This window comes from Lissotriton helveticus, chromosome 6 (genome assembly GCF_964261635.1).
Source record: "Lissotriton helveticus chromosome 6, aLisHel1.1, whole genome shotgun sequence".
Classification (NCBI taxonomy): domain Eukaryota; kingdom Metazoa; phylum Chordata; class Amphibia; order Caudata; family Salamandridae; genus Lissotriton; species Lissotriton helveticus.
In genome coordinates this window covers 1260301756-1260326850 of record NC_136067.1, presented here as the reverse complement: position 1 = coordinate 1260326850, position 25095 = coordinate 1260301756, and the positions used below count along the sequence as shown (strand labels likewise).

Here is a 25095-nt window from a genome sequence, read left to right as displayed (position 1 = left end):
TGAGACTTGAACTGTAATCAATACAGGAAAGTGGAATTGACAAGGGCCTGATATCATGACATAAGTAAGGGAGGAATAGGATACAGATAGTGGCCACTACCAGTGGAGAGGCTGGGCTGAAAAGTATGACCAGAGTGGTATGGAGGAGGAATTGCATTCGGACAGATCAGGACAGGGGCCACACTAGCCAACATGACCTGAGAAAAGGTACCACATGTGAGCAAAGCAATATGCTGCTACAACAGACACCCAAAACTCTGCACTCCTGCTTCCAAGTCCTGAAGTATTTGGCATTGAATTTTAATATGTAACTGTGTTTTAGTTTAGTGCTCATAGTGATATAGGGCAATTTCACAGGACTTAATCACTGCTTAGCTGCAGACAAGCTACACAGGACTTCTTACAACATTCAACTGAGCCCTAGCCTCACCTCCACCTGAAAATGCTGTACCCGATTAATCAATGACAGAGAAAAAGGATGTCCAGTTGCAGGGGAAAATATTGGTCCTCCTCAAACACCGCGTATTCATCTATTTGCATACAACACATTAATGATCAATATTTACTTCAAAGGTGAGGTACTGAACTAGATGTTCTTTGCCAAAGACCCAGACAGGTAGCCTCACGTCACTTTGTGATCTTGTAATAAAAGGATGTTAAGAAGGAGAGGGAAGAAGGAACAAACTGTAAAAGAAATGAAGTGTTTAGTACATGACTGGCTCCAGAGTTTGTTCCACAACTCACTTTGATCAAAGATCAGCGTCAATCATAATTCTGAGCATTTTGCATCAAATAACTCCTTTGGTCCGAACCACATAACAGTTCCCATGGTGTATGTCAAAGTAATTAATTTCTAGCATCGGATAAGTACAGTACACCTTGATGGCGGATTGTACATTCCAATCAGCCAGCACAATTTACATGCAACATCAGGATGTCATTAGCATTGTAGAATATTTTAAATCAAAGAAAAAAAACTAATTTAAAACAAAGCTCTTAAGGCAGGACATTGGCAAAAGAAAATACAACATTTCCATTCTACTACCCACCACACCAGTCAGAAATCTTGTTAATTGACTGCACAACATCAGGGCAAGTGACATAAGTTGCTAAGTATTACCTGATACTTTAATCTGCTGTGTATGTACTTGTCCTAAAACCTGAATGGCACCACTTTTAGTCTTTTTGCAAATACTAGCATTGTCTGGGCAGCCTGTTGGTCCTTGATGAATTCCTTGACAAAGGTTCAAGTAGTAGCTGTTAAAAGAAAGTATGATAAATTCTAAGCATTCTAACTGTTGCAGACAGTACACATATCATGCATGTTAGGTAAATATTATACATGGATCCCCTATAATATCTGTGGGATCTTGAGTTGATTATTTTAGAATATTGTTACGATAAAACGAAGTGGCCAGGAATGAAGAAACAAATGAACACCCTTGAAGCAGTAGTGTTAGATTTTTTCCCAATTGAGCTCAAGAATGCCCAAAAGTATGAGTTTTTGCATACACATGGAGGGCAAAGGGCACTTTCCCTTAAGATAGTCTTGTACTGGAGTGCTCAGCACTTTCCTGGCTGACATTCAGAAACGCTGGTTCAGAAATGGTCAGCCCTGACACCTTAAGGCAGAAGATTTAAATTAAAGTATTTTTCTAGAGTTGAGAGTAGAGTTAATGTTTTGGGTGAGGGCAGGAAACCTCACGGAAAGTTTTTGTGTGCAGACATATATAAAAGCTCTTTCTTGCAAGGCAGACAAAAGGAAGACAAGTGCCGAGCTAGCATTGAAGCTCCCTGAACTGTCCTAGCAAGGCATCATGCAAACTAGAAAAAGCAAGGATACCTGGGATCTATAATAAACCATTGGGTTCCCCATGAGCTGTGAAGAACGAAGGGTTACACTGGGCGGCTGATTAGGCCTTTTTCTGTCTAGGAAGCAAGCGTCCATGCCATTCATACCTCAGCCGTGCTTGTGCAGTAGGCCAATCTGGCTATGGTCGGAACCATGACCTGACTAGGGAGCACCAGACGAGATAAGTGAATTGTTCTCCTGAAGAAATGACAGGACTCGTCCCTGAAGTTCAGGTAAGTTTATTTCATAGAAGATGTAAGCCAAGAGACTCCGCCATCAAGCCTGGGCCAACCGTCTCTGTGGGGAATCCGGAGCACGGCACCTTGTTCCAGATGCCACACGAGAACAGCAGAACACCACAATGAGCTCATCCATTGTTGGGAGCATGAGTGAGTATACTAATGAGTCAGTGCAATTGACTGCTGGACATTTGTTGTGGCAGGCTTCAAATTGACAAAAATGTTGAACTGCAGAGAAAACACAGGAGTTCTATTGACGAGTTCTACCTGCAAGCTGTGAAAGTATAGATTAATGCAATTTTGTACAACCAATTCTTTCAAGAGGGTGTGGCATTATATATTCAGGGTATTCTCACCTCCTCAGGTAAAGTTAGCAACTGTACAGGTTAACACTGGTGTGGAGTTTTCAGCCATTTTAAGATTTTAAGACTCTGCCACCCTGAACAATGCCTCAGCTAAAAGGCCCAAATACTCACCACATCTCATTCCAAGACTCAGCTGAAACGCACACTAAAGTCCATTTTGGTGGCTAGTCGAACCCTAAAGCCTGTTATACATGACACAAACATCAAACTCCAGTCAACTAAAGAACATGGGGTCTTCTATGGAGGTCAGAATCAGGGAAATGAAGAAAAAAAAAGTTTGCAACTTTCCAAATGAGATATCATGAATTGACAGGTAGGAGTGAGGTGAAACAATCCTTCTAAAATCCAGTGGGAACCAGAGTGGTCATGATGTCACTGAAGTTAATGGTTAAATTATGTACGTCAAGGGCAAAATTAATGGATCACAAAAGACAAACACTAGGGCTACTTGCCATTTCAGGAGCAATTATAGTTTTGAGGTTCAAAAACGATTGTAATTTTCATCATTGTACCCTTCACAAGAGCTGAATTGATGTGTACATTTGTTGTAACCTAAACATCCTCAAAATGGATTTGTATGAACAACAGAGAAACTAATACAATTGTAGAGACATCCATACATACATGTAGTTACATAGCTGAGGAATGATTAACTGCTTTCTCTATAATACACCAATCGACTGAGATCAGCAAGGGACGTTATTCCCATAACCTTGATTAACCTACTGAGGTGAGGAGTAGTATGTGACTGAAAGTGGAAGAATTCATGATAACTAGGTATATGGGTTTTTGGGCCTACTTTACATTTAACAAAAGGTAGTGACAGACATAATGAGTATCCAAACAAACAATTCTAATGGGTGAATGAATCTGAATATCGGATATGATCAAATGTAATTTATTAAATCTACTGTCTATTCTAGTCCAAAGCTCTAAAATCAGAAGACTCCATAATAGTTAAGTAGAAGCGCACCCACTAATGACATAACCAATTAAAAAAAGTTACATTTGACCTCCAAACAACATGGGTAACTGCAGTAGTTACATATGTGTTTCCAGTGTGCATTATGTCCCTGCTGTGTGTAATGTAGTGGTGACACTGTGGCTGGTCTTATGAAGAGCACGAAAAAGGATATGCAGGACTTTGATCAGGTTTATGGAGTGCAGCTGTGTGATTAGTGACGGCACAAAAGCTTATTGACCCTAACCAGTGAGTAGTCATGGTATGCACTGCGTGATTCAGGGTACGCAAAACCTGGGGCAACATAAAGATCATTTTTCAGTACCATAATAATAGTGGGAAGCCTCCTCAATTTTGATGAAGAAAGAATTCAGTCAACGGGAGCACTGTGGGACACTAGTAACGTCTATTTATTACTTTCTGACACTGGGAGTAATATCAAGTAACATTGAAATTGTCTGCAAATTTCTATGCCTTTTGGAGACTTACTTCAACCATTTATTCATTCCATCATATTAAAACACTTTGGGCATGTTATTGTCTTGATATGTGGAAAAACGACTATAATATAATAGATGCTGACTTTTAGAGTGTGTTATTCACTATGTTTTTTTTTAACCAGAAGACATTATGTCCTTTATTAGTCCTTCAAATGTTTTCAGTGTGGTTAATGCAAAAGCTCCCAATTACCCAATGTGTAATATTTTGTTTTGTGTGAGTGCCTTTAGTGCGTTTCTTCATGACCATAACCTACCTACATTTCCTATATATTTTCCTACAGATGCATGAACGCCTGATCACTTGAAGCAGAACGTACTCTTCCCAGAAATAAGATAATTTAAATACTCATTAAAATCTAGAAGATGTTATTTATTTTCTTTCTTGGAATGTAGCAGTTACCATTCCCCAATCCTGCTAAAAGTAAAACAATGTTACATTTACTAGAAAAACTATTTTGACTGTTCCCTGTAAATTTACTCCGCTGTGGTGAGGAATGTTTACTGCAGAAAGGGCTTCTATTATCTCACACAAAGCAGGTGATGTAGGTACATTTACTTTGATTGTATTGAAAATTACCACAATGCTGTTCTAATCCTTCAGACAACAACGAATTGTTGTTTTAGGGTAACACCCTGTACTTATTTTATGACGCAACAAAAGTAAAATTCTTATTGTTGTGGTAAATAAATAAATAATACCCTATTTTTGACTAGACATATATCATAACAGATAGCTCAATAAATAAGAGTCAAGATTCGAGGTAGTAGGAGTTTTGCAGGTTTAATACAGCATAAGGACAGGAACAGGACAACCTGCATGGGAATAGGATGACAGGGCCCAGCAGCTGCTGGGGCTGGATCTGGGATGAGCGCGCTGACTTTTAATAACTATACATGAGCATATATACATAACGCAAACACATAGCATTACATTGCAGTAGGCGTAGCAGTGGGTGGAACAAGAGGCATGACGCGAAACAGTCGCGAAAGATAAGGGCTAAAGAGGGTGTAACTGGGTGTGCACATAGACATGTGATGCAAATGTAACAGAATATGTCATGAATGGGCGGAAACATTGGAGGGGGCTACCTAAGGAGCCGGGACCTCTAACCTGATGGTGCGCGCAAACTGGCAATGACGTGTTACTAGGAGAAGCTGGGGGCTATGAACTCTGTGCTAGGAGCAGAGACTAAAGTCTGGAGGGTCGGAGCGACATGTACCTAAACCCTATCTAGTATCTGATGTTTAGGGAACATGTTGATATAAACTAGAAGTCAAGAGGGGAAAGGCTAACAGACTCTAAGACTGGAGCATGCATTATTCTACATGTAGTGCGTGATGAAGAATATTAAATGACCATTAAATACAGTATTTCTCTAACGTGGAGACGAGAAGGCTAGACAATGACGGAAACTATTGATGCGATTCAGTAGCTTTAGGAATGCAGGGAAGGAGGGCTGAACTGATAACTGGAATCATAACATAGTCTTGGCAGACTCAGAGGCAGAGCCAGGCTGCACCGGGCACTGCGAGGCAGGAAGTAAGTGAAGGGTCGAGGATACAGGTGGGGGCTGTATCCCTCCTCAGCGAGGCTTCAGGAGACAGGAGCGGAATCTGGTGTCCGGGCCCTTTTGAGGCCTAAAAACGGGGACTTTATAATGGAATAACGTGCACACTGAGAAACGTGGCAACGTAGCTTTACATAGGCCTGATATTCGTATTATTCACGAGGACTGGAAACTGGCATACTAGAGGGGGACACAACTGTAATTGCGTCATTAATCAGACATGGGGAGTACATATGCATATTTAATCATGCACACATAACATATGATGGATGACACGTAGGGACACAGAACATGGCAAAATTTACTTTTCCACATTCCCTCCTTGTCACTACGTTTCCATCAGGAAACATCAATATTCATGATACCGTCTATCATTTCATACAGTATCATTTGCTCGTCTCGAATTATCCTGGAACGGGATTTAGAACGGGGCTTGGGACTAGGAATACAAGAGGTAGCACAAATGCCGCAAATCGCAGGGCCACATTGTATACAGAGGCAGCAGCTGAATGTGATCGCTACTGCTATACCTAGAAAGGACAAGACTTTCCATCCCCATGCGGAAATTATATTCCAGAACCAACCGGACCATGTCCAGGTGCCTGGATCTTGGTGTAACAGATGGACAATTTTATGGAGTCTGGTTATAGCTGAATAAACAGACGGCGCGTTATTTGGAATGAAAATGCAGCAACTAGATCCGATGACTCTACAAGCCCCGCCCCTATCGGCCAATATGACGTCAAGGACGAGACGATTCTGTAAAACGACAAATCTCATAGCAGATTGCTCTTCGGTTAGGTTACCTAGAGCGGAGGCAGTCTCATCTACTACAGCTTCAAGGGTTCTTGTTAACCTACGGATTAGCTTACTATTTACAACTGTACCTAAATAAGGGAAAACACCTTTATCAATATCAATGAATTGCTCTGCAGCAGTTTCAGTATAGTCGACAATCGGGAGATTTCTCTTGTGTCTAGTATGTACTAGGTAGGAATTCCTATGGTAGTCAGGTGGGGCTAGAAAAACAGGTGGCAGTAGGAAGGCAATGTAACAGGTTCCCTCCCAATCGAGGGGCAGACGAACATATGCAGTTTGACCACAAACAAAATAAGAATGACGTGAAGCTTTAAAAATAGATTTCCCACTGTCACTATACTTGACAATAGTAGTACAATCACTATGTCCTACATGTACAGAACCATTATTTCGGACACATAATTCGCCTTTGACTGGTAGTACTGAAATAGCAGGTAAGTCTGGAGTAGTAACAGACTGAACATTCAGGACCATGAAATTCGACGAATAATTACCTAAATTATACACTTCATTTTCTAGATCTAAACCTGTTCGGTGAGGGAGACCTTGCTTGTCTGGAAAGCATGTACTGTTAAGAAAAGACATATCTGTTGAGGATGACGTTAACGTGGACCATGCTCCACACGAACCATTATGTGAGAATGGATAAGGAAAAAGTGGCAGAACTCCCTTCGGTGTCTGGAAAGGGGGGAGTCGACCACACACCCAACAATTAGTGGCATTGCTGGTCTGGTGTGAGTAATGCAACATGCGGATAAAAGTATTGTTACGCATAGCGAGGCGGTATGAATATTCATGAGGAGGCAGATCACTAAACGTGTGCTCTACTGTAATATTAAAATGCTTATTTACATGAGGAACTGGAAAACACAGGAAAAATGCGTAACTAGTGCAGGAAGTCAAAAGGCTGAGAAATAATATGAAACTTAGAAAAACGATACATCGGATTGAGTTTTGACTGACTCTCTCACTATGGGGGTCTATTTTATACATGTCAGAAACAGTCTAACCGTTTCACCTAGGGGAGGACTTAGACAATCAAACTGACTGACTTATTTTACTAGACCGTAGTTTCTGTTTATACTCCTGCTGCGGAGTTTTCTCTAACAATGGAGGGGTTGTAGCAATGTCTTTTGCGGGACAGTCCTTGAGAACAATATTCTGGCAATCCTTCAAATCCTGGGAAATGTTCTTAAAGACGGGTTTCAGTCCATTAAAAAGTTTAACATGAGAAAGGTGCACCCAGCCCTTGCGTCCTTCCAACTTCACGGCTGTACGGGTGGTGAGGAGGACCTGTCGGGGCTCTTTCCATCGAGGCTCCAGCGGACTTGATCTGTCAAAGTTGCGGACCATCACCATGGATCCTGGAACGATTTCATGCGGTGCCACCTCGGTATTGTCTGGAAATGCGGCGGCAACCTGTGAACGACATGAGTTGAGGGCAGACATCAAGGAAGCTAGGTAATCTGTCAGCATATTACTTGAAACATCGGTAATACTTCGGGGTCTAGGAGTACCCCACATATTTGGGGGGCGGCCGAAAATGACCTCATACGGGGACAGACCTGATCTGGAATGTGCGACCATGCGCATATAAAACAAAGCAACTGGCAGAGCTACTAGCCAGTCCACACCTTTCTCTTTACATATTTTGGCAATTCGGATTTTCAGAGTCTGATTATGTCTCTCGACCAGACCAGCTGCTTCAGGATGGCGTACACAATGGAACTTCCACTGGTACCCTAATAAAAGGGAAACGTGCTTCATTAACTCTGAGGAGAATGGCTGGCCGTTATCAGAATATACGACTCTAGGGAGTCCATAACGAGGGAAGAACTCACGAACCAACTGCTTGGCAGTGGTCGCGGCTGTGTAATCTGGGACTGGATATGCCTCTGTCCACCTGGACAAAGCGCATACAACTACAAGGACATACTTGAAACCTCGACATCGCTCCATCTGAATGTAATCCATCTGGAGGACTTCAAAAGGGTGGTCAGGGGGCTGGAATCCACCTTGTTCCACCGGGACACTTTTACCTGGATTAAACTGACAACATATCATACAGGTACGGACTTTCTGCTTGGCTGCAGCTCGTAAGTGCTTGTTGAACCAAATGTTCTGGATACTGTCTAGCATAGCTTTTTCCCCTAAATGTGCTGGACTATGTGCGGTATTAATAATGACTTGAACCATAGAGTCGGGGAGAAACCATGTGGTTCTTCCCTTCGTCACCCATCCTTGATCTGTCTGGACCCCTCCTTGTTCAGACCATTTCTTGATTTCATCGGGAGTAGCATGTAACTGGATATCTATGACATCCTGGGTGGGGTCCTTAACTGTCATACATGTAGTCAGATCTGGAGTTTGTGTCTGTGTCGGATTAACTTGAATGTCTGGAGTCTGTGCTGTAAGCTTGGCTGTGCGATCTGCTAGATCATTACCTTGGGAAATAATGTCAGTAACTTTCGTATGTGCTTTGCACTTCATGATAGCGATAGATGTCGGTAAGTGTATGGCATCTAACAGAGCTTGAATAAGGAGACCATGCTGAATCTTGGTTCCATGAGAAGTCATGAAACCTCTCTCCTGCCAGAGCACTCCAAAGTCGTGTACGACTCCAAATGCGTAGCGTGAATCTGTGTAAATATTAACTTTCAGGTTCTTGGCGTGTATACAAGCTTGTGTCAGAGCAACTAGCTCTGCTGCTTGAGCGGACAGAGTGTCAATGCGGTGTGTCTCAATAACTTCAGTGTCAGTAGTCACTGCATACGCGGCAACTAAATCTCCTGTACTAGTTCTCATACATGACCCATCCACATAAAGTGTCAGGTCGGGATCTAGTAACGGAATGTCTGTCAGGTCTTGTCTTGGCTTTGTCGTAATGTTGACTACTTCCACACAATTGTGTGCGGCAGAATTTGAACTAGCTGATGGCAACAGTGTAGCAGGGTTCAGGACGTTGCAGTGTCTGATTTCTATGTGTGGCTGGAACAGTGTCAATTCATAACCCGTTAAACGTGCAATTGTCAAGTGCTGTGTTTGTGTTCTATTTAAAAGAACTTCCACGGAGTGTGGAACTTGTACTGTCAGGGAGTGTCCTAAAACTATGGAATCACTTTGTCTGATAGCTAGTGCTGTGGCTGCAACTGACTTGAGGCACGCGGGCAAAGCCTGGGCTACAGGATCTAGTGTGCTCGAAAAATAAGCACAGGGCTTGTATTGTCCTGCTTGATCTTGTGTGAGAACAGATAATGCTGTACCTTCACGTTCTGTGACGAAAAGTGTAAAAGGCTTACTGTAGTTCGGTGTGGCTAGAACTGGAGCTTGACATAAAGCTTTCTTTAACTCGTTGAAACTAAGTATATGTTCAGATGTCCAAGGGAGGACAGTCGGTGCGGCTGTCTCCTGTGTCGTTAACTGTATCAGTGGCTTGGCTAGAAACGCATACTGAGGAATCCATTGTCTGCAGTAAGAAGTAAGGCCAATAAAGGCACGTACCTCCTTCTGGGTCCTGGGCTGAGGAAGACTCGCTATCAACTGGATGCGATCGGGTGTCAACTGCCTACCCCTCTTGGACAGCAAGTGTCCTAAGTAGACCACTTGCTGGACACAGAATTGAAGCTTAGAAGGGGACACCTTGTGCCCCATCTCGGCCAGGAAATACAGTACTGTCAGTGATGCTCGCTCGCAAGCACGTTCGGAACGGGCTGTGATCAATAGATCATCGACATACTGGAGCAGGGCAGTGTCAGTTGGCATGTGAATATTGTCTAGTTGTCTCTTAAGTGCTTGACTGTAAATACTAGGACTTTCTGTGAAACCTTGAGGAGCTCGTGTAAACATATAGCTCCTTCCATTTAAACAAAATCCGAAAAGAAACTGGCTGTCTGGATGGATGGGAACACTAAAAAATGCATTCTTAAGATCGATTACTGTAAAGAACATGGCTTCGGAATCAATGGCTGTCAATAGGGAAGAGATATCTGGGACAACTGGGTACTGAGGAATAATACATTTGTTAAGTTCTCGTAAATCAATCACTAATCGATATACTGGGGGTGCATTTGGATCAGTACGTTTCATGACTGGAATGATCGGAGAATTACATACATTGGAGTCAGTTTCTACAACCACTCCTTGAGCGATGAGCTCGCCAATAATTTTGGATAAGGCTGCTACAGCCTCAGGTGGCAATCTATACTGCCTGATTCGTGGTAACACTACACCTGGTTTGAGAGTCACACGATGGGGTGTGATTTGCATGTAACCTACATCAGTTGGACCTTGCGCCCATAAATGCTGCGGGACATAAGACAATCTCGGATCAAAATCTCGTAATACATAGTGACCCTTAAAGTCACGTAGGAACAATCGTATTCCCTCTGGGGAACAGCATATAACTGCACCTAACTCTTTCAGTGTCCTAATGCCCAATAGGTTTTCTGGACATGACTTAGTAAGTAACAGATCAGTAGTGCGGGACAATGGACCTACTTCTAGAGTAACTGGCTTTGAAATCTCATTTACGATAGGTTTTCCTGAAAATCCAAGGGAAACATTTCTTGAGCCTGAGAGCGGAGCCCCTGGAACTTCGGCGTGACTAATTGTGGTCCTACTTGCCCCTGTATCAATCAAAAACTTTCTGTCTTTCCCTAATACTTGACTGTGAACATAGGGACCTTCTTGATCTACAGGTATCTCGATGAGAGGCAAGCCTACCTCCCTCTCTAGGCTGTTTCATGAATACTGCTGGTACTCTGGATACTCAGACTGTGCATACTGGTACATCTGCTGTGTGACATGCTGGGTTGCAGCGATAGGCTGCGGTGCGGTAACTGTCTGTGGTGCATTCTGTGGCTGAGGAATCTGTGAAACTTGTTCTTGTCTAGGCGGACGTGGTCTTTCTTTAGTCTTACCAGTAGCTATGTTGTGTTTCAGAACTGCACACTCGTTTATAAAATGACCTGGCTGTTTACAATAATTGCAGTTCCCTTTAACGGGAGCTGCAGGATGACTGGCTTGATTCGGACCCCTCTTCTGACTGTCGTGAGGAACAGATTGTGCAACTAGCACTTTCATTTTTGTGTCTTTCATACGTTTTCTTTCGTGTTCTTGTTCTTCTCTGATTCTATTCTGGTGATACTGGAGCATCTGGAGCATCTGGGACGGAGTATTAGCTTGCCAGGTACTTTCGACTTTCAGAACTCGGTTTTTAATTGGTGGACTTGAATTCTCGACTAATTTAGTAACGAAAAGGTGAGGGTACGACTCACTACTTGTCTTGAGGCCACTATTGATGCTAAAGCATTTTTCAAACCTAGAATAAAAATCACTAATATCTTCATCTTGCTTTTGTTTACAGGCTGAGATTGCATCCCAGTCTTCTTTTCTAGTTGTCAATAATCTGGGTAAAACTTGTATTAATAATTCTGGTAATTCTTTACATTTCTCTCCTAGACCGGTACCTGGTACTCGTGCCTTGTCTTCAGCTTCTAGAACTGCCCAATCGATCTTTTTCTCTCCCACCTCCCATTCTTTTTCCTTTAGCTTTTCATACACCCCTGCGGGCAACAGGACCTTTAACATTTTAATGATATCTGGGTAAGTGTATTCTCCCATACGGAGCATGTCTTTTAATTCTCTATGGAACCCTGCTGGATCTTTGTCATGACAGGGAATTAATTTCTTCATTTCGAGGAGTTCCATCTTTGTTATCGGAGTGTAAACAAACACTCGTTGCATTTCACCGTCCTCTGTCTTAACTGGATGCACTTCTCGTAACGGGTTCTGTCTTTCCATGTAAAATGGTTTACTTTCTGGGGGTGAGACATGAACAAAATGCGGGTTCAGAAACGTTCTATATTTGTGGCGCTGTTCTAGAATGACACTAATTAAATCGGTACCTAAACCTTTCCATCTATACTGGAGTAACTCGTTCAGGACATCATGTAACGGGCCTGGATCAGAATGTTGACCCTCATACAGAGTAATGAGGTGCTGAATCATATACATACCCACCAGTCGCTGCTCGGCTGGGGGCATTTTCAGAAACATTTGTGCCACTATTTCGTCTGGAAAAGTGGTAGAATCAGTAATCCATCGGACTGCTGACCGAACTATTTCTTGTTCATGCATAGTACTTAACTCACTATAACCGATTCGAGATTTCAGAATGTGATCGGTAGCTTGGAATACTTGTTCTAGGGAACCCTGTTCTGGTACTGAATGATGGAAAATTGACTTGTGTTCTAGGCGTAAATGGCGATCTGGAAATCTAGATTTTCCTACATACGCTATTCTGGCGGGATTCTCGTCCTCTACCTCTTCAGTATCAGAGTTACTTTCTTTCTCGCTTACTTGTGCTGCTTTACGTTGTTCGTGTATCTTTATTATTTCTCTACGGATTTTCTTGTACATACTCTCCATGGCACTAATGGTATTGTGCTTACCCTCGGCTATATTATCACTCCACTTTGTCAGGGTTTTCATTTCGGCCGGATCTTTAGACGGGTAATCTTGTTCTCTTATTAGACAGTTAATTAAAAACTTTAATATCATACGCTGGATCTCAGCTTTCCTTTGAGACATGGCATCACTAATACTTTCTGGATCATCCCCTGTACGGATGAAACGATATATTCTGTCTAGATCTTCTTTCATATTGGGTAGGGTGACTAGATACTCGGTCACCCTCCTTACGCGTACTGAATATAAAACCATATTATTCTCGCCTGGGACTGGGTCATAGGCACATTCGCCAAGGGCTTGCCTGATTTCTGCAACAGACTTATTACTCTTGGGAGTACGCTGTGATGCTTGAGCATGTAATTCGAGTGCTGATAAACGCTTGCGTGGCGGCGGGGTTTGAGGAGGACCTCCTCCTGCGGCCCCTAGACTAGAATCGTCGACTGATATTCTTCGTGGCGGAGCGGGAAATTGAAATGCTGGCTGGACCGGGGGTACCGTAGCAGGTACTGCATGGGGTGCCCCGGTGTCTGGAGGAGCAGGATGTGCCTGATTTACAGGGACTGGCGGAGCGCGAACAGGATCTGCATATTCAGGGACTGTGTCGTCCAGATAGGACGAAATAAAAATATCAGCTGCAGTCGGTTTGTGACGTAGCTTGGTCGGAACTAGTGGTGGCGGGAAATTACTGGATGCCTCCGGGGTCGCTTTTGGCAAGCCCTCGGCAAGAAGAGGATACATACCCTTAATAAGGGCATGCCTCTGTCTGTCTGACTGTTCGGCTTTGACTTGTTCACCTATCTTGATTAATTCTTTTTCTTGGGCTCGCTCTAAGGATTCTCTACTTAATTCTGCCTTTCTGATTTCTTTTTCAGTTCTTTTATGAGCTTCTTTACGCCATAACTCGATGGCATCTTTCTGTGACTGTCTGGCTTTCTTTTTCCATAATGCTTCTTCTACTCGCATGATGCATTCGGCATCCCATGTACCCGATACGGGCCATCTATACTTTTCTTCTAACTGTTTGGTATACTCCACCCATAAGTCTAGATACAATATGGCACTTATGCCATGTTTCTGATACATAAAGTGACCTGGACTGTCCCTGGGCGGGACGGGAACTGCTGCTTCCAGCAGACCCTTTCTAGTTTTTAACTGACGTAACTTGGAAAATATGGGCATGACTGGACTGTAATCTAGACACAATACAATACACAATAAACACGATACTTAATCCCCATTCATACCACGACATTGAAATACATGAAAAACATTTGAAAATAACAGTTCGAACAGAATACTACCTGGAAATACTGAGAACAGAACACATAAATTTTCTCGAGAACAGAAACTGACTAGAACAGAGACTAGATGCACTGCTGGAACAGTACGAAACTTACCGGTCTCATAAAGAGACACGTCAGGACCCGCATCCACCGAAGTGGACACTTCGTTTGTGGGACTGTGTACCACCAACCCACAGACCAGAGTCAATTTAAATTGACCCTGTCTAGATACCACCCCAGTAACGGTACTCACCGGGCAGCAAGAACGGAAGGCCTCGGACTGGACTGCACTGCTACGACGATGACGACGAACTTCGGACTTCAGTTACGGGTGGACCTCCGGATACCTCGGACCTTGTACTCTTGGCTTGGGCTCTGGTCGGGACTCGCCGCGTTCCTCCACCGTCTCGTTTGGATGCTGGACCGCCTCCTCCGTCTTCTCCGTGGGCCTGAGGGATACTTGAGCAGAAATATCTGCCACTGCGCAGAAGAGTTCCGTCACGACTGCAGAGGGTCAGGGGGTCGGCGTGGCTTCACCGACGCGTGGGGAAAGGGCAAGTCCCTATTCGGGCGCCATTATGTGGTAAATAAATAAATAATACCCTATTTTTGACTAGACATATATCATAACAGATAGCTCAATAAATAAGAGTCAAGATTCGAGGTAGTAGGAGTTTTGCAGGTTTAATACAGCATAAGGACAGGAACAGGACAACCTGCATGGGAATAGGATGACAGGGCCCAGCAGCTGCTGGGGCTGGATCTGGGATGAGCGCGCTGACTTTTAATAACTATACATGAGCATATATACATAACGCAAACACATAGCATTACATTGCAGTAGGCGTAGCAGTGGGTGGAACAAGAGGCATGACGCGAAACAGTCGCGAAAGATAAGGGCTAAAGAGGGTGTAACTGGGTGTGCACATAGACATGTGATGCAAATGTAACAGAATATGTCATGAATGGGCGGAAACATTGGAGGGGGCTACCTAAGGAGCCGGGACCTCTAACCTGATGGTGCGCGCAAACTGGCAATGACGTGTTACTAGGAGAAGCTGGGGGCTATGAACTCTGTGCTAGGAGCAGAGACTAAAGTCTGGAGGGTCGGAGCGACATGTACCTAAACCCTATCTAGTATCTGATGTTTAGGGAACATGTTGATATAAACTAGAAGTCAAGAGGGGAAAGGCTAACAGACTCTAAGACTGGAGCATGCATTATTCTACATGTAGTGCGTGATGAAGAATATTAAATGACCATTAAATACAGTATTTCTCTAACGTGGAGACGAGAAGGCTAGACAATGACGGAAACTATTGATGCGATTCAGTAGCTTTAGGAATGCAGGGAAGGAGGGCTGAACTGATAACTGGAATCATAACATAGTCTTGGCAGACTCAGAGGCAGAGCCAGGCTGCACCGGGCACTGCGAGGCAGGAAGTAAGTGAAGGGTCGAGGATACAGGTGGGGGCTGTATCCCTCCTCAGCGAGGCTTCAGGAGACAGGAGCGGAATCTGGTGTCCGGGCCCTTTTGAGGCCTAAAAACGGGGACTTTATAATGGAATAACGTGCACACTGAGAAACGTGGCAACGTAGCTTTACATAGGCCTGATATTCGTATTATTCACGAGGACTGGAAACTGGCATACTAGAGGGGGACACAACTGTAATTGCGTCATTAATCAGACATGGGGAGTACATATGCATATTTAATCATGCACACATAACATATGATGGATGACACGTAGGGACACAGAACATGGCAAAATTTACTTTTCCACATTGTGAAGGAGAGTTTAATCTTTTGGTGGACAACATCCCATATCTATGTCCACTGTTACGTCACGTGGTGTATGTGACCACGGGTAAATACTTTTAAAATGGTGTATGACCACGGACGGGGTCAGGTGATCAAGACAATGGACGTGGTTGAAATGCGTACTTTTGTCACAAGAAAATAATCTGCTAACCTGATCGAGTGGGCTCGTGAATCTGCTTTATTTTGTGTTATATATATATATATATATATATATTGTTTCACAAAGCATCCTCGATGCACAAGTTACTACTTGTGTAACGATATATCTGTAAGAGACATTAGTTAGTGATAGATTCCTTACCTTAGAATATCCCCAGGCGTCAGACTGGATCCGGAATTTTTTTGCGTAGCAGTAACCTTGCGCGTCGGTAGGCGTCGTCTGCGGCTCCGTGTCCGTCGTCGGCGCCGTGATGACGTCGTCCGAGTATTTAGACGCCGCCTCCGCATGCTGACGTCAGTTCTTAGGCACAGCTTTTCCGCGCCAGAAGCGCTGAGCCATGTTAAAAACCAACACTGGTGCCATTGAAACTATGGCCCTGAAAGGGGATAACCCTAACCCTAGCTATCGGTTCGCAGAACGGGGAGGATGGTTGGGTCGGTAAGGAATCTATCACTAACTAATGTCTCTTACAGATATATCGTTACACAAGTAGTAACTTGTGCATCTGAAAGAGACACGTTAGTGATAGATTCCTTACCTTAGAATAGATACCCCAGCAATACCAACCCCGGTGGTGGGTCTGCGAACCAATAATCACACCAGAAATCCTGGAGGACAGAACGGCCAAAGAAGCCATCCCTCCGGACTTGGCTGTCCAGGCAGTAGTGTCTTGCAAACGTGTGCAGTGATGCCCACGTAGCTGCCTGACAGATGTCTTGTACGGGCACTCCCCGGCCCAGGGCAGTTGTAGTTGCCGTGGCTCGGGTGGAATGAGCCCGCAATCCAACAGGAGGCTCCTTTTTAGCCAAGGAGTAACATGCCTGGATACACAGGATGATCCACCGGGAGATGGTCCTCTTGTGCACCGCTTTCCCCTTCTTAGCGCCCACGTAACCAACAAAGAGTTGGTCATCCACCCGGAACTGGCGTGTGCGATCCAAGTAGAACGAGAGCGCACGTTTTAGGTCCAGACGGTGGAGTCGCTCTTCCTCTTTAGAGGGGTGCGGAGGCGGAAAGAAGGTTGGCAAGGTGATGGACTGCCTGATGTGGAAGGCCGTGACAACCTTGGGCAGGAAAGATGGCTTAGTACGCAACACAACCTTGTCCGGATGGACAGAAAGGAAAGGAGGAGTACAAGAAAGGGCCTGGAGCTCACTCACACTCCTGGCAGAGGTGATGGCAACCAGGAAAGCAGTCTTCAGAGTAAGAAGGCGGAGAGGACAGTTGTGAAGTGGCTCAAAGGGAGCGCACATCAGAAATGTAAGAACAAGGTTCAAGTCCCACTGAGGCATCACAAACGGAACAGGAGGGAAAGTGTGTGTGATGCCCTTTAGAAATCTGTTTACAATGGGGGACTTGAACAAAGAAGGTTGATCAGGCAGCCTCTGAAAGGCTGAAAGGGCAGAAAGGTAGCCCTTGATAGTGCCCAGAGCAGAGCCCTGCTGGGCAAGAGAAAGAAGGAAGAGAAGAACCATAGAGGGAGGGGCAGCAGAAGGATACAACGCCTTTGCTGTGCACCATGCCACAAATCTGTTCCACCTGCAGGCGTATACCGACTTTGTGGAGGGACGCCTGGCTGCCAGAATGACATTACAGACTTCAGGAGGCAAGTCAAATGGCCTCAACTGTCGCCGCTCAATCTGAAAGCATGGAGGTGGAGACTGGACAGGTTCGGGTGGAGGACCGTCCCCTGCTGCTGCGACAGAAGGTCCTCCTGAAGAGGCAGACGAACCGGGGGATCGACTGACATACTGAGTAGCTCTGGATACCAGTACCTCTGTGCCCAGTCCGGAGCCACAAGGATGACTTGGGCCCGGTCGCGCTTGATCTTCTTCAGCACTCTGGGCAGAAGTGGTATAGGCGGAAAGGCGTACAACAGACCGCAACTCCACTCGCGACGAAAAGCGTCTCCGAGCGAGTGCCGCCTTGGAAATTCCAACGCGCAGAACTGATGACATTGCGCGTTCTCTTCGGTGGCGAATAGATCTAACCAAGGCTCTCCCCATCGCTGAAAGAGGCCTTGCGCCACGTCCGAGTTCAGACGCCATTCGTGATCCATCATGCACAGACGGCTGAGCTCGTCCGCCCTGGCGTTCAGAGAACCTGCCAGGTGTTGAGCCACCAGGGTCACGCCCTGGCGTTCCAGCCACTGCCAGAGGCGCAGAGCCTCCTGGCAAAGGATCCACGACCCCACCCCGCCTTGTTTGCTGCAGTACCACATGGCAGTGGTGTTGTCCGTGAACACCTGCACTACACTCCCCCGGACAGAGGGGAGGAATGCTTTCAGTGCTAGACGAATCGCCCGCAACTCCAAAAGGTTGGTGTGGAGCCGGGCCTCCTCCGGAGACCAGAGGCCTCTGATCTCCGCCTCTCCCATGTGGCCTCCCCAGCCCTGGAAGGACGCGTCCGTCACAACTACGTGCTCCGGTTGGGGAAGGGAGAGGGATCTGCCGCTGACCCAATCGCGGTCCGTGAGCCACCACTTCAGCTGTCGTGCAGTGCCCTCCGAGATCAGGACGTGGTCGGACAGGTTGCCCTGATGCTGGGCCCACTGAAACTTCAGGTCCCACTGCAGAGCCCGCATCCGCCACCTGGCGTGATGCACCAGTAGGATGCAGGAGGCCATCAGCCCCAGAAGCCGCAGCGTCAACCTGACCGAGACCCGGGATAAAGGCTGAAAGAGTGGAATCAGGGCCTGAATATCCCGGACCCGCTGTTCGGGAGGATAAACTCGAAACTGCGCTGAGTCCAGAACTGCTCCGATGAAGAGGAGCTTCTGAGAGGGACACAGGTGTGACTTCGGCACATTGAGGGAGAACCCCAGCTGGTGCAAGAGGTCTGCCGTTGTCTGGAGGTGACTGACGACTGTCTGGGGCGAGCCCGCCTTCAACAACCAGTCGTCGAGGTAGGGGAAGACTTTAACCCCCAACCTGCGCAGATGAGCTGCGACCACCGCCATCACCTTTGTGAACACCCGTGGGGCGCTGGTAAGGCAGAAGGGGAGCACGGTATACTGAAAGTGCTCGTGGCCAACTGTGAACCGCAGGTAGCGCCGGTGGGCTGGCAGGACGGGGATGTGGAAATAAGCGTCCTGCAAGTCCAACGCTACCATCCAGTCTTCTGGGTCCAGGGCAGCCAAGACCTGAGCCAGTGTCAGCATTTTGAACTTCTCCTTCCGGAGGAAGCCGTTGACGTTCCTTAGGTCCAAGATAGGGCGTAGGCCTCCTTTGCCCTTCTTGGGTACCAGAAAGTAGTGGGAGTAGCAACCACACCCTACTTCTGGCCCAGGAACGCGCTCGATGGCCCCCTTGGCCAAGAGGGCCGTAACTTCCTCCTGCAGAAACCGCAAATGATCCCCCGATACTCGGTGGTACTGCGGTGGCACGGCTGGAGGGGTCGCCTCGAAGGGGAGGGAGTAGCCCCTTCGGACGATTTGCAGCACCCACCTGTCCGTCGTGACAGTGCGCCAGTGGAGGAGGTGATGGCGAACCCTGCCCCCCACTGGCGTCACATGGGCCTGAAAGCACAGACTAGGAGGGTTTTGAGGCGGATGCTGCGGGGGAAGGTGTGGACTGACCTCGCCGTTGTCCCCGACCGCCACCACGGCGGTTTCAACGGCGGCCACAGCGTTGGGTATTACCCTGCGGAGCGTGGCTGGCAGCACGTGTGGGTACACCCCTTCCGTGGCCACGAAAGGAGTGAAAGGCAGCCGATTGCTGGCGCAGGGCCGAGAGGTCAAAGGACTTGGCCATAGCCCTGGAGTCCTTAAAGCGCCCAAGCGCATGGTCTGCCTTGTCGCCAAAAAGGCGACGGCCATCAAACGGCATGTCCATCAGTGTGTTTTGGACATCGGCCGAAAAGTTGGCGGACCTCAACCAGGCGTGACGTCTGACCGCCACTGTCGTTGCCATCGCTTTACCTAGTGAGTCGGTGGTATCCAGCCCACACCCGATAGAATATTTGGCTGCATCCCGGCCCTCCACAAGGGCTTGGCCGAGTTTGGCCCGTACCTCCAACGGACACTCTGGCAGCACTTCCGCAACCGTATCCCACAGAGAGTGGGTGTAGCGGCCCAAGAGGCATGCGGTGTTGGAAGACCGCAGTTCCAGACTAAGGGAGGAGAAGATCTTTTTGCCGTACTGCTCATACCTCTTGGATTCCCTGTCCGGCAGAGCCAACGGGAATGTGTTCTGGGAATTGGAGGGCTGGATGATCAGGCTCTCTGGGGTGGGGTGGGTGGATAGGAAACATGGGTCACCCAGAGACGGGCGGTGGCGTCTGGCCACGTTCCGATCTACAGGCGAACCTGTAGCGGGCTTGGACCAAGTGCCCAGAAGAACGTCGGTCAAGGCCTCGTTAAACGGCAGCAGAGGCTCAGCTGAGCATGACTGCGGCTTAAGGACCTCAGTGAGGAGGTTAGTCCTCACGGCCGTGACGGGGAGCTCAAGGCTAAAAGCCTTGGCTGCCCTCATCAACACCACACTGTAGGTTGCCCCCTCCTCCGTAGCCACGGTAGGAGGTGAGACAAAGCCAGTGTCGGGCGAAGTGTCCAGACCACTGGCATCCCCAAGTTCACCTGTCCAGTCCTCCTGGGACTGACATTCACGTGTCAGAGGGTCCTCAGACCCCTCCCAATACTCCTCATCACCCATCTCCTGATACTCAGGGTCAGAAAATGATGGGGCCGGTTCATGGAAAATGAATTCTCCGAACGGCGTCTGATGCGGTGCCCAGCGCGCCGGAACCGGGTTGAGGGAGGCATCGGGGACGGCGCCGCCCGAGGGCGGCACCGGGGGTGACACCTGGGGGGGTCGGCGCCGGGGAGGTCGTTAAGTCCACCGGCGGCGACCCGGATCCGGATCCAGTGGGGACCTGCAGCACCGGGCCCGAAGGCGCCGGCGTCGTCGGAGCCGAAGCACCCGACGGCGTCGGGACCGAAGCCCCCGACCCGCTAGGCCCCCCCAGACGGGTCCGCTGGGCCCGGAGGCGCCGCGGAGCCCGTCGGAGGAGAGAGGAACCTCATGGCCATGAGGAACCGCTCGCTCTCCTCCGGCGTCGCGTTAGACCCAGGGACCGGAGGGTATGAGGCCGGACGCGGCGCCTGCGACTCCGACGGAGCCGCGTGGGCGGTGTCACCAGAACCCCCGGCCGCGTCGTGCAAGTGTCGGGGGAGTCAGAAGAGCGATGACGTCTCTTTGACTTCTTGTGCTTACCTGACGACTTCGACCCGGAGGAGTGATGTCTACTACCGGAGCTCCGATGGCTCCCCTCCCGCGACCGGTCCCTGGACCTCCGTCCGGACCGGGACCGTTCTCTGCGCGGGACCGACTGCCGGAGTTCGAGTCGCTTGCGGGACCGCTCCCGCCTAGCTTTCGAAGTCAGGGCCCGACAGTCGGAGCAGGTCTTGTCGTCGTGATCGACACCGAGGCAGTGGAGACACCAATGGTGAGGGTCGGTGACCGACATCAGTCGGTCGCAATCCTCACAGGGCTTGAAACCTGGCATACCTACCGGCACCGATCGGAGTCGAAGACTCGAAAAAGGATGATCAAAAGATCAAATAAGAGTTACTCAAAAAGTGACTAAGGTACCACTTTTTCCGGATCTGCGCTGCTGGCGCGGAAAAAAGAAGAACTGACGTCAGCACGCGGAGGCGTCGTCCAAGTACTCCGACGATGTCATCAAGGCGCCCACGACGCCGACGACTGACGCGGAGCCGCAGACGACGCCTACCGACGCGCAAGGGTACTGCTACGCAAAAAGTTTCCGGATCCAGTCTGACGCCTGGGGATATTCTAAGGTAAGGAATCTATCACTAACGTGTCTCTTTCAGATATGAAAGCGCACTCCAACACCAGCAATATTTTCGAGGCAAACTGCATTTATTCTTGTGCAAAGTTGGTTTCTGTAGCCTTACGCGTTTCGGGTCTCCTGTCCCCTTGGTCACAGGCATTTGGACATGTAATGGGGCGGAATTAATTTAAACAAGCATTTTCAGCACGTGACCTTTAAGTGATTTTCAATTGGCCACCTTTAATCACAGCGTAATGCTGCATGCTGGTAATGAAAGTCCATGCTACTTTAATAATATTAAAAATGTCTTGCTCAGTATTTCCTATAGTAGGCTCCGCTCCATTGCACAATTGAATCCATTTCACAACCCTCCAGTGGGTCCTTAACACGAATTGCAGTCTTTTTCCAGAGCCAGCTGGTGTTGCATAATCTGGAGACTTCGAATCTTATATATATATATTTTTTGCATGCAAGTATAGTAAAAAACGGACCAAGTATGATGGCAGACCGAATGATCCATGCCCCGTAAGAACGATCACAAAATTACTCAACTGTAATTCATAATATGTGATCGATTGTCTGGAATGCCCGTGCTCCAAGAGATACATCGGGAGTACGATCAACCCGGCAAAGAAGCGTATCCTGGAGCACATGCGTGCCATTACCAACAGGGATAAGAATTACCCCGTGGCACGCCACTTTGAAACGCACCACAATAGCAATAGGGATCTATTGTCATTCTTTCTTATTGATCAACTAGATAGAAAGGAACGTGGAGGCGACAAAGTACGATCTTTGAGAGCATTAGAGTCCAGATATATTATAGACCTCCAGAGTCTGCAACCTAGAGGCTTGAATAACGATGAGGAGCTATGGGTACATTTGGATTAAATCTACCTATAGTAGGTGGGAAAAAGTAAATGCTTGGTCAGTAAGTAATGATCGGCGCCACGAGACACCCCTAACAGGGCAGAACAGAGAAACTAGGAGAATATGGGTGAAATGATGAAAATACGGCAAAAAACACGGTCGTTCTTGTGTTGGGGTTTTCCTCCTCCTGCATAAGACACAAAAACTGTAATTAAATTGACAAATAGGGAAAGATCTGCCCATACAGGGCGAAACAGAAAAGCAGGGAACAGTGTAAAAATATGCTAACGCCCATATAGGGCAAGAGAACCCATTCGCACAAACACATGTATATACTAAGGGACATAATTAACGATGATGATGTATAACATGATTATAAATGATGTGTGACATATTTATGAATGTATATGGAAAATATATACAAGGGGTGTATACATATACATGATTGAAACACCTTAGAGGATAGACAAGATAATCACACAATTCTCTACCCTCTTATTTGTCCCTATGTCAAATTGTATATATGCAATTGGTTGAATTACTATTTCAGCCTTTCAAATGTTTTTAATTACACGAGCACTACTAATACACCGTTTATTCCGCCTTGTGAAAAATGTTTACTAATAGCGTGCAGTGTATTGTCAATCATTGTAAGATGGCCGCTGCTTTAGGCGTAACAACCTTTTAGTCCTTTTTAGGTCTTGGACTATTCCCATTCCGTAGGAATGGAATAGGACGAGTCTAAAGCAGTGAAACCAAGACTTAAACTAAGGTCTCCCAAAAAGAGGATTTCATCGAGTGCATGTGCACATGCATGAGCCCGAGCCTTCTGCCTGCCTCCTAGGCAATCTGCTTCTCCGCCCCCCTGGTGTTTCTGGCTTGCTCTTCAAAGGCTCCCCATACCATTTGCTCCTGCCTCCCCGCCCACTGCTTCACACTTCACTCGCATTTCTGCCCAGCCCAGCCCCCCTCCCAGCGCTGCCTTGGTTTTTTTTTCGGTCCAAAGTCCTACCTATCTGATTGCCTCTTCTATGCCTCACACTCTGCCATGCCTCGTACTTTACAGTAAATTTCATGTTGTTCCTTCGTAGATATTTAATGTTATAGCTGTTTTCCTTTAACGTTTTCAAAATCACTCTTCAAAGTGTTTGTGCCATCATTCAATTTATGGCGATTTTCTCCCTCTTGCAGGCTAGATTTAACTTGAGTTCGACCCATAAAAAATAAATAATAGATTTTTCCATTGCCTTCTCTCTGTGAGGGAAATGTTTTCTTAGGCATAAGCTCCCGCATGTGCTAAGCTGCCGCCCCTGTAGGATAGCCTCTAATGCCAGCTGAATGACACACAATGAATGGGCTGTGAGGCTCAAAAGCTGACCAGGTGGCCGTAAAGAGAGAGGCTCTAAACTGCCATCGCCCCCACCTCCCCCAAAAGGCAAAACTGATTCTTGCGACTCAGGCAGCCACAAAGTTCGGGGTCCGGTGCTAAATGCCATGGTGCGGAGAACTAAGACGCAGTCTACATTAGGTTGGGCCCTTCTACGATATGCCACCTCCTCAGCACACAATGTTAAACACCTAATCAAAACGTTCACACACTGGGAATCTCCTGGCAAACACAGTGCCCGCAACGTCTTCATTTCACCATAAGACTTAGTGAAACAACGACTGGTGAAGTTAGCTCCAGCGCGAACAAAATACAAGTGAGTTCGCTAGGATGACAAACTGCCCTGCATATTCAAAGGGGTGTGCTGGGGTCCCCGATTTTTGGAAAATTAACATTTTGGTCCAACCGTGTAAGTTAAATAATTGTATGAAAAAAGCATCCGCCTTGCTTTTATAGCACTATCACAGTCTATAAAATGGCCCTTAAATATGATTTTTAGTCATATGGGGCCAGCTCGCATGGTGAATAATGTAAAAAAACAACACACATGTCAGCACGGAACCAGAGAGAAGGATCGGAGCTTCATGCTCAGTCAAATTAGAAGATTTTAGACACGAGTGGTTAGTGGAAAATATCTTCACTAAATAAGCAATTTGGATATTAATCACAAAATCGGTTCAAACATTGGAAAATGAGTGCCAAGGCGTAAATATACATTTTCATACACAGCCGTTTTCACACAGCAAGTCCAGTTGTTGGTATTCAATACCCTGCCACAACCCTCGTTTACTTGTCTTTTGCTTTGCTTTTCCACCCTAATTACTGCCAAGCCTCTGAGAATACACTGAGCAAGGCCTAAGAGCGAGATTTCCAGAAAGAGTACAGTAAATTGCTATTTAAATGTCGGTACTGTAAATGCAAGCATACATCCACTGCTTCTCGTTGCCTTTGAGGCAAACTCCCGGCAGCATCACTGCATCTAAAAATAAAACCATGAGAAAGGAG

At 46.8% G+C, this 25095-nt stretch overlaps 1 protein-coding gene across 1 annotated transcript in view; it reads right to left on the bottom strand.

Annotated features, from left to right (window-relative positions):
- Nucleotides 1-25095, bottom strand: part of IGF2R (insulin like growth factor 2 receptor) — a 1933894-nt gene that overhangs the window by 320141 nt on the left and 1588658 nt on the right. Inside the window, exon 41 of the mRNA XM_078648980.1 lies at nucleotides 1121-1257. Within this exon, the coding sequence (XP_078505106.1) occupies nucleotides 1121-1257 (137 nt within the window). The remainder of the gene's footprint in view (nucleotides 1-1120; nucleotides 1258-25095) is intronic.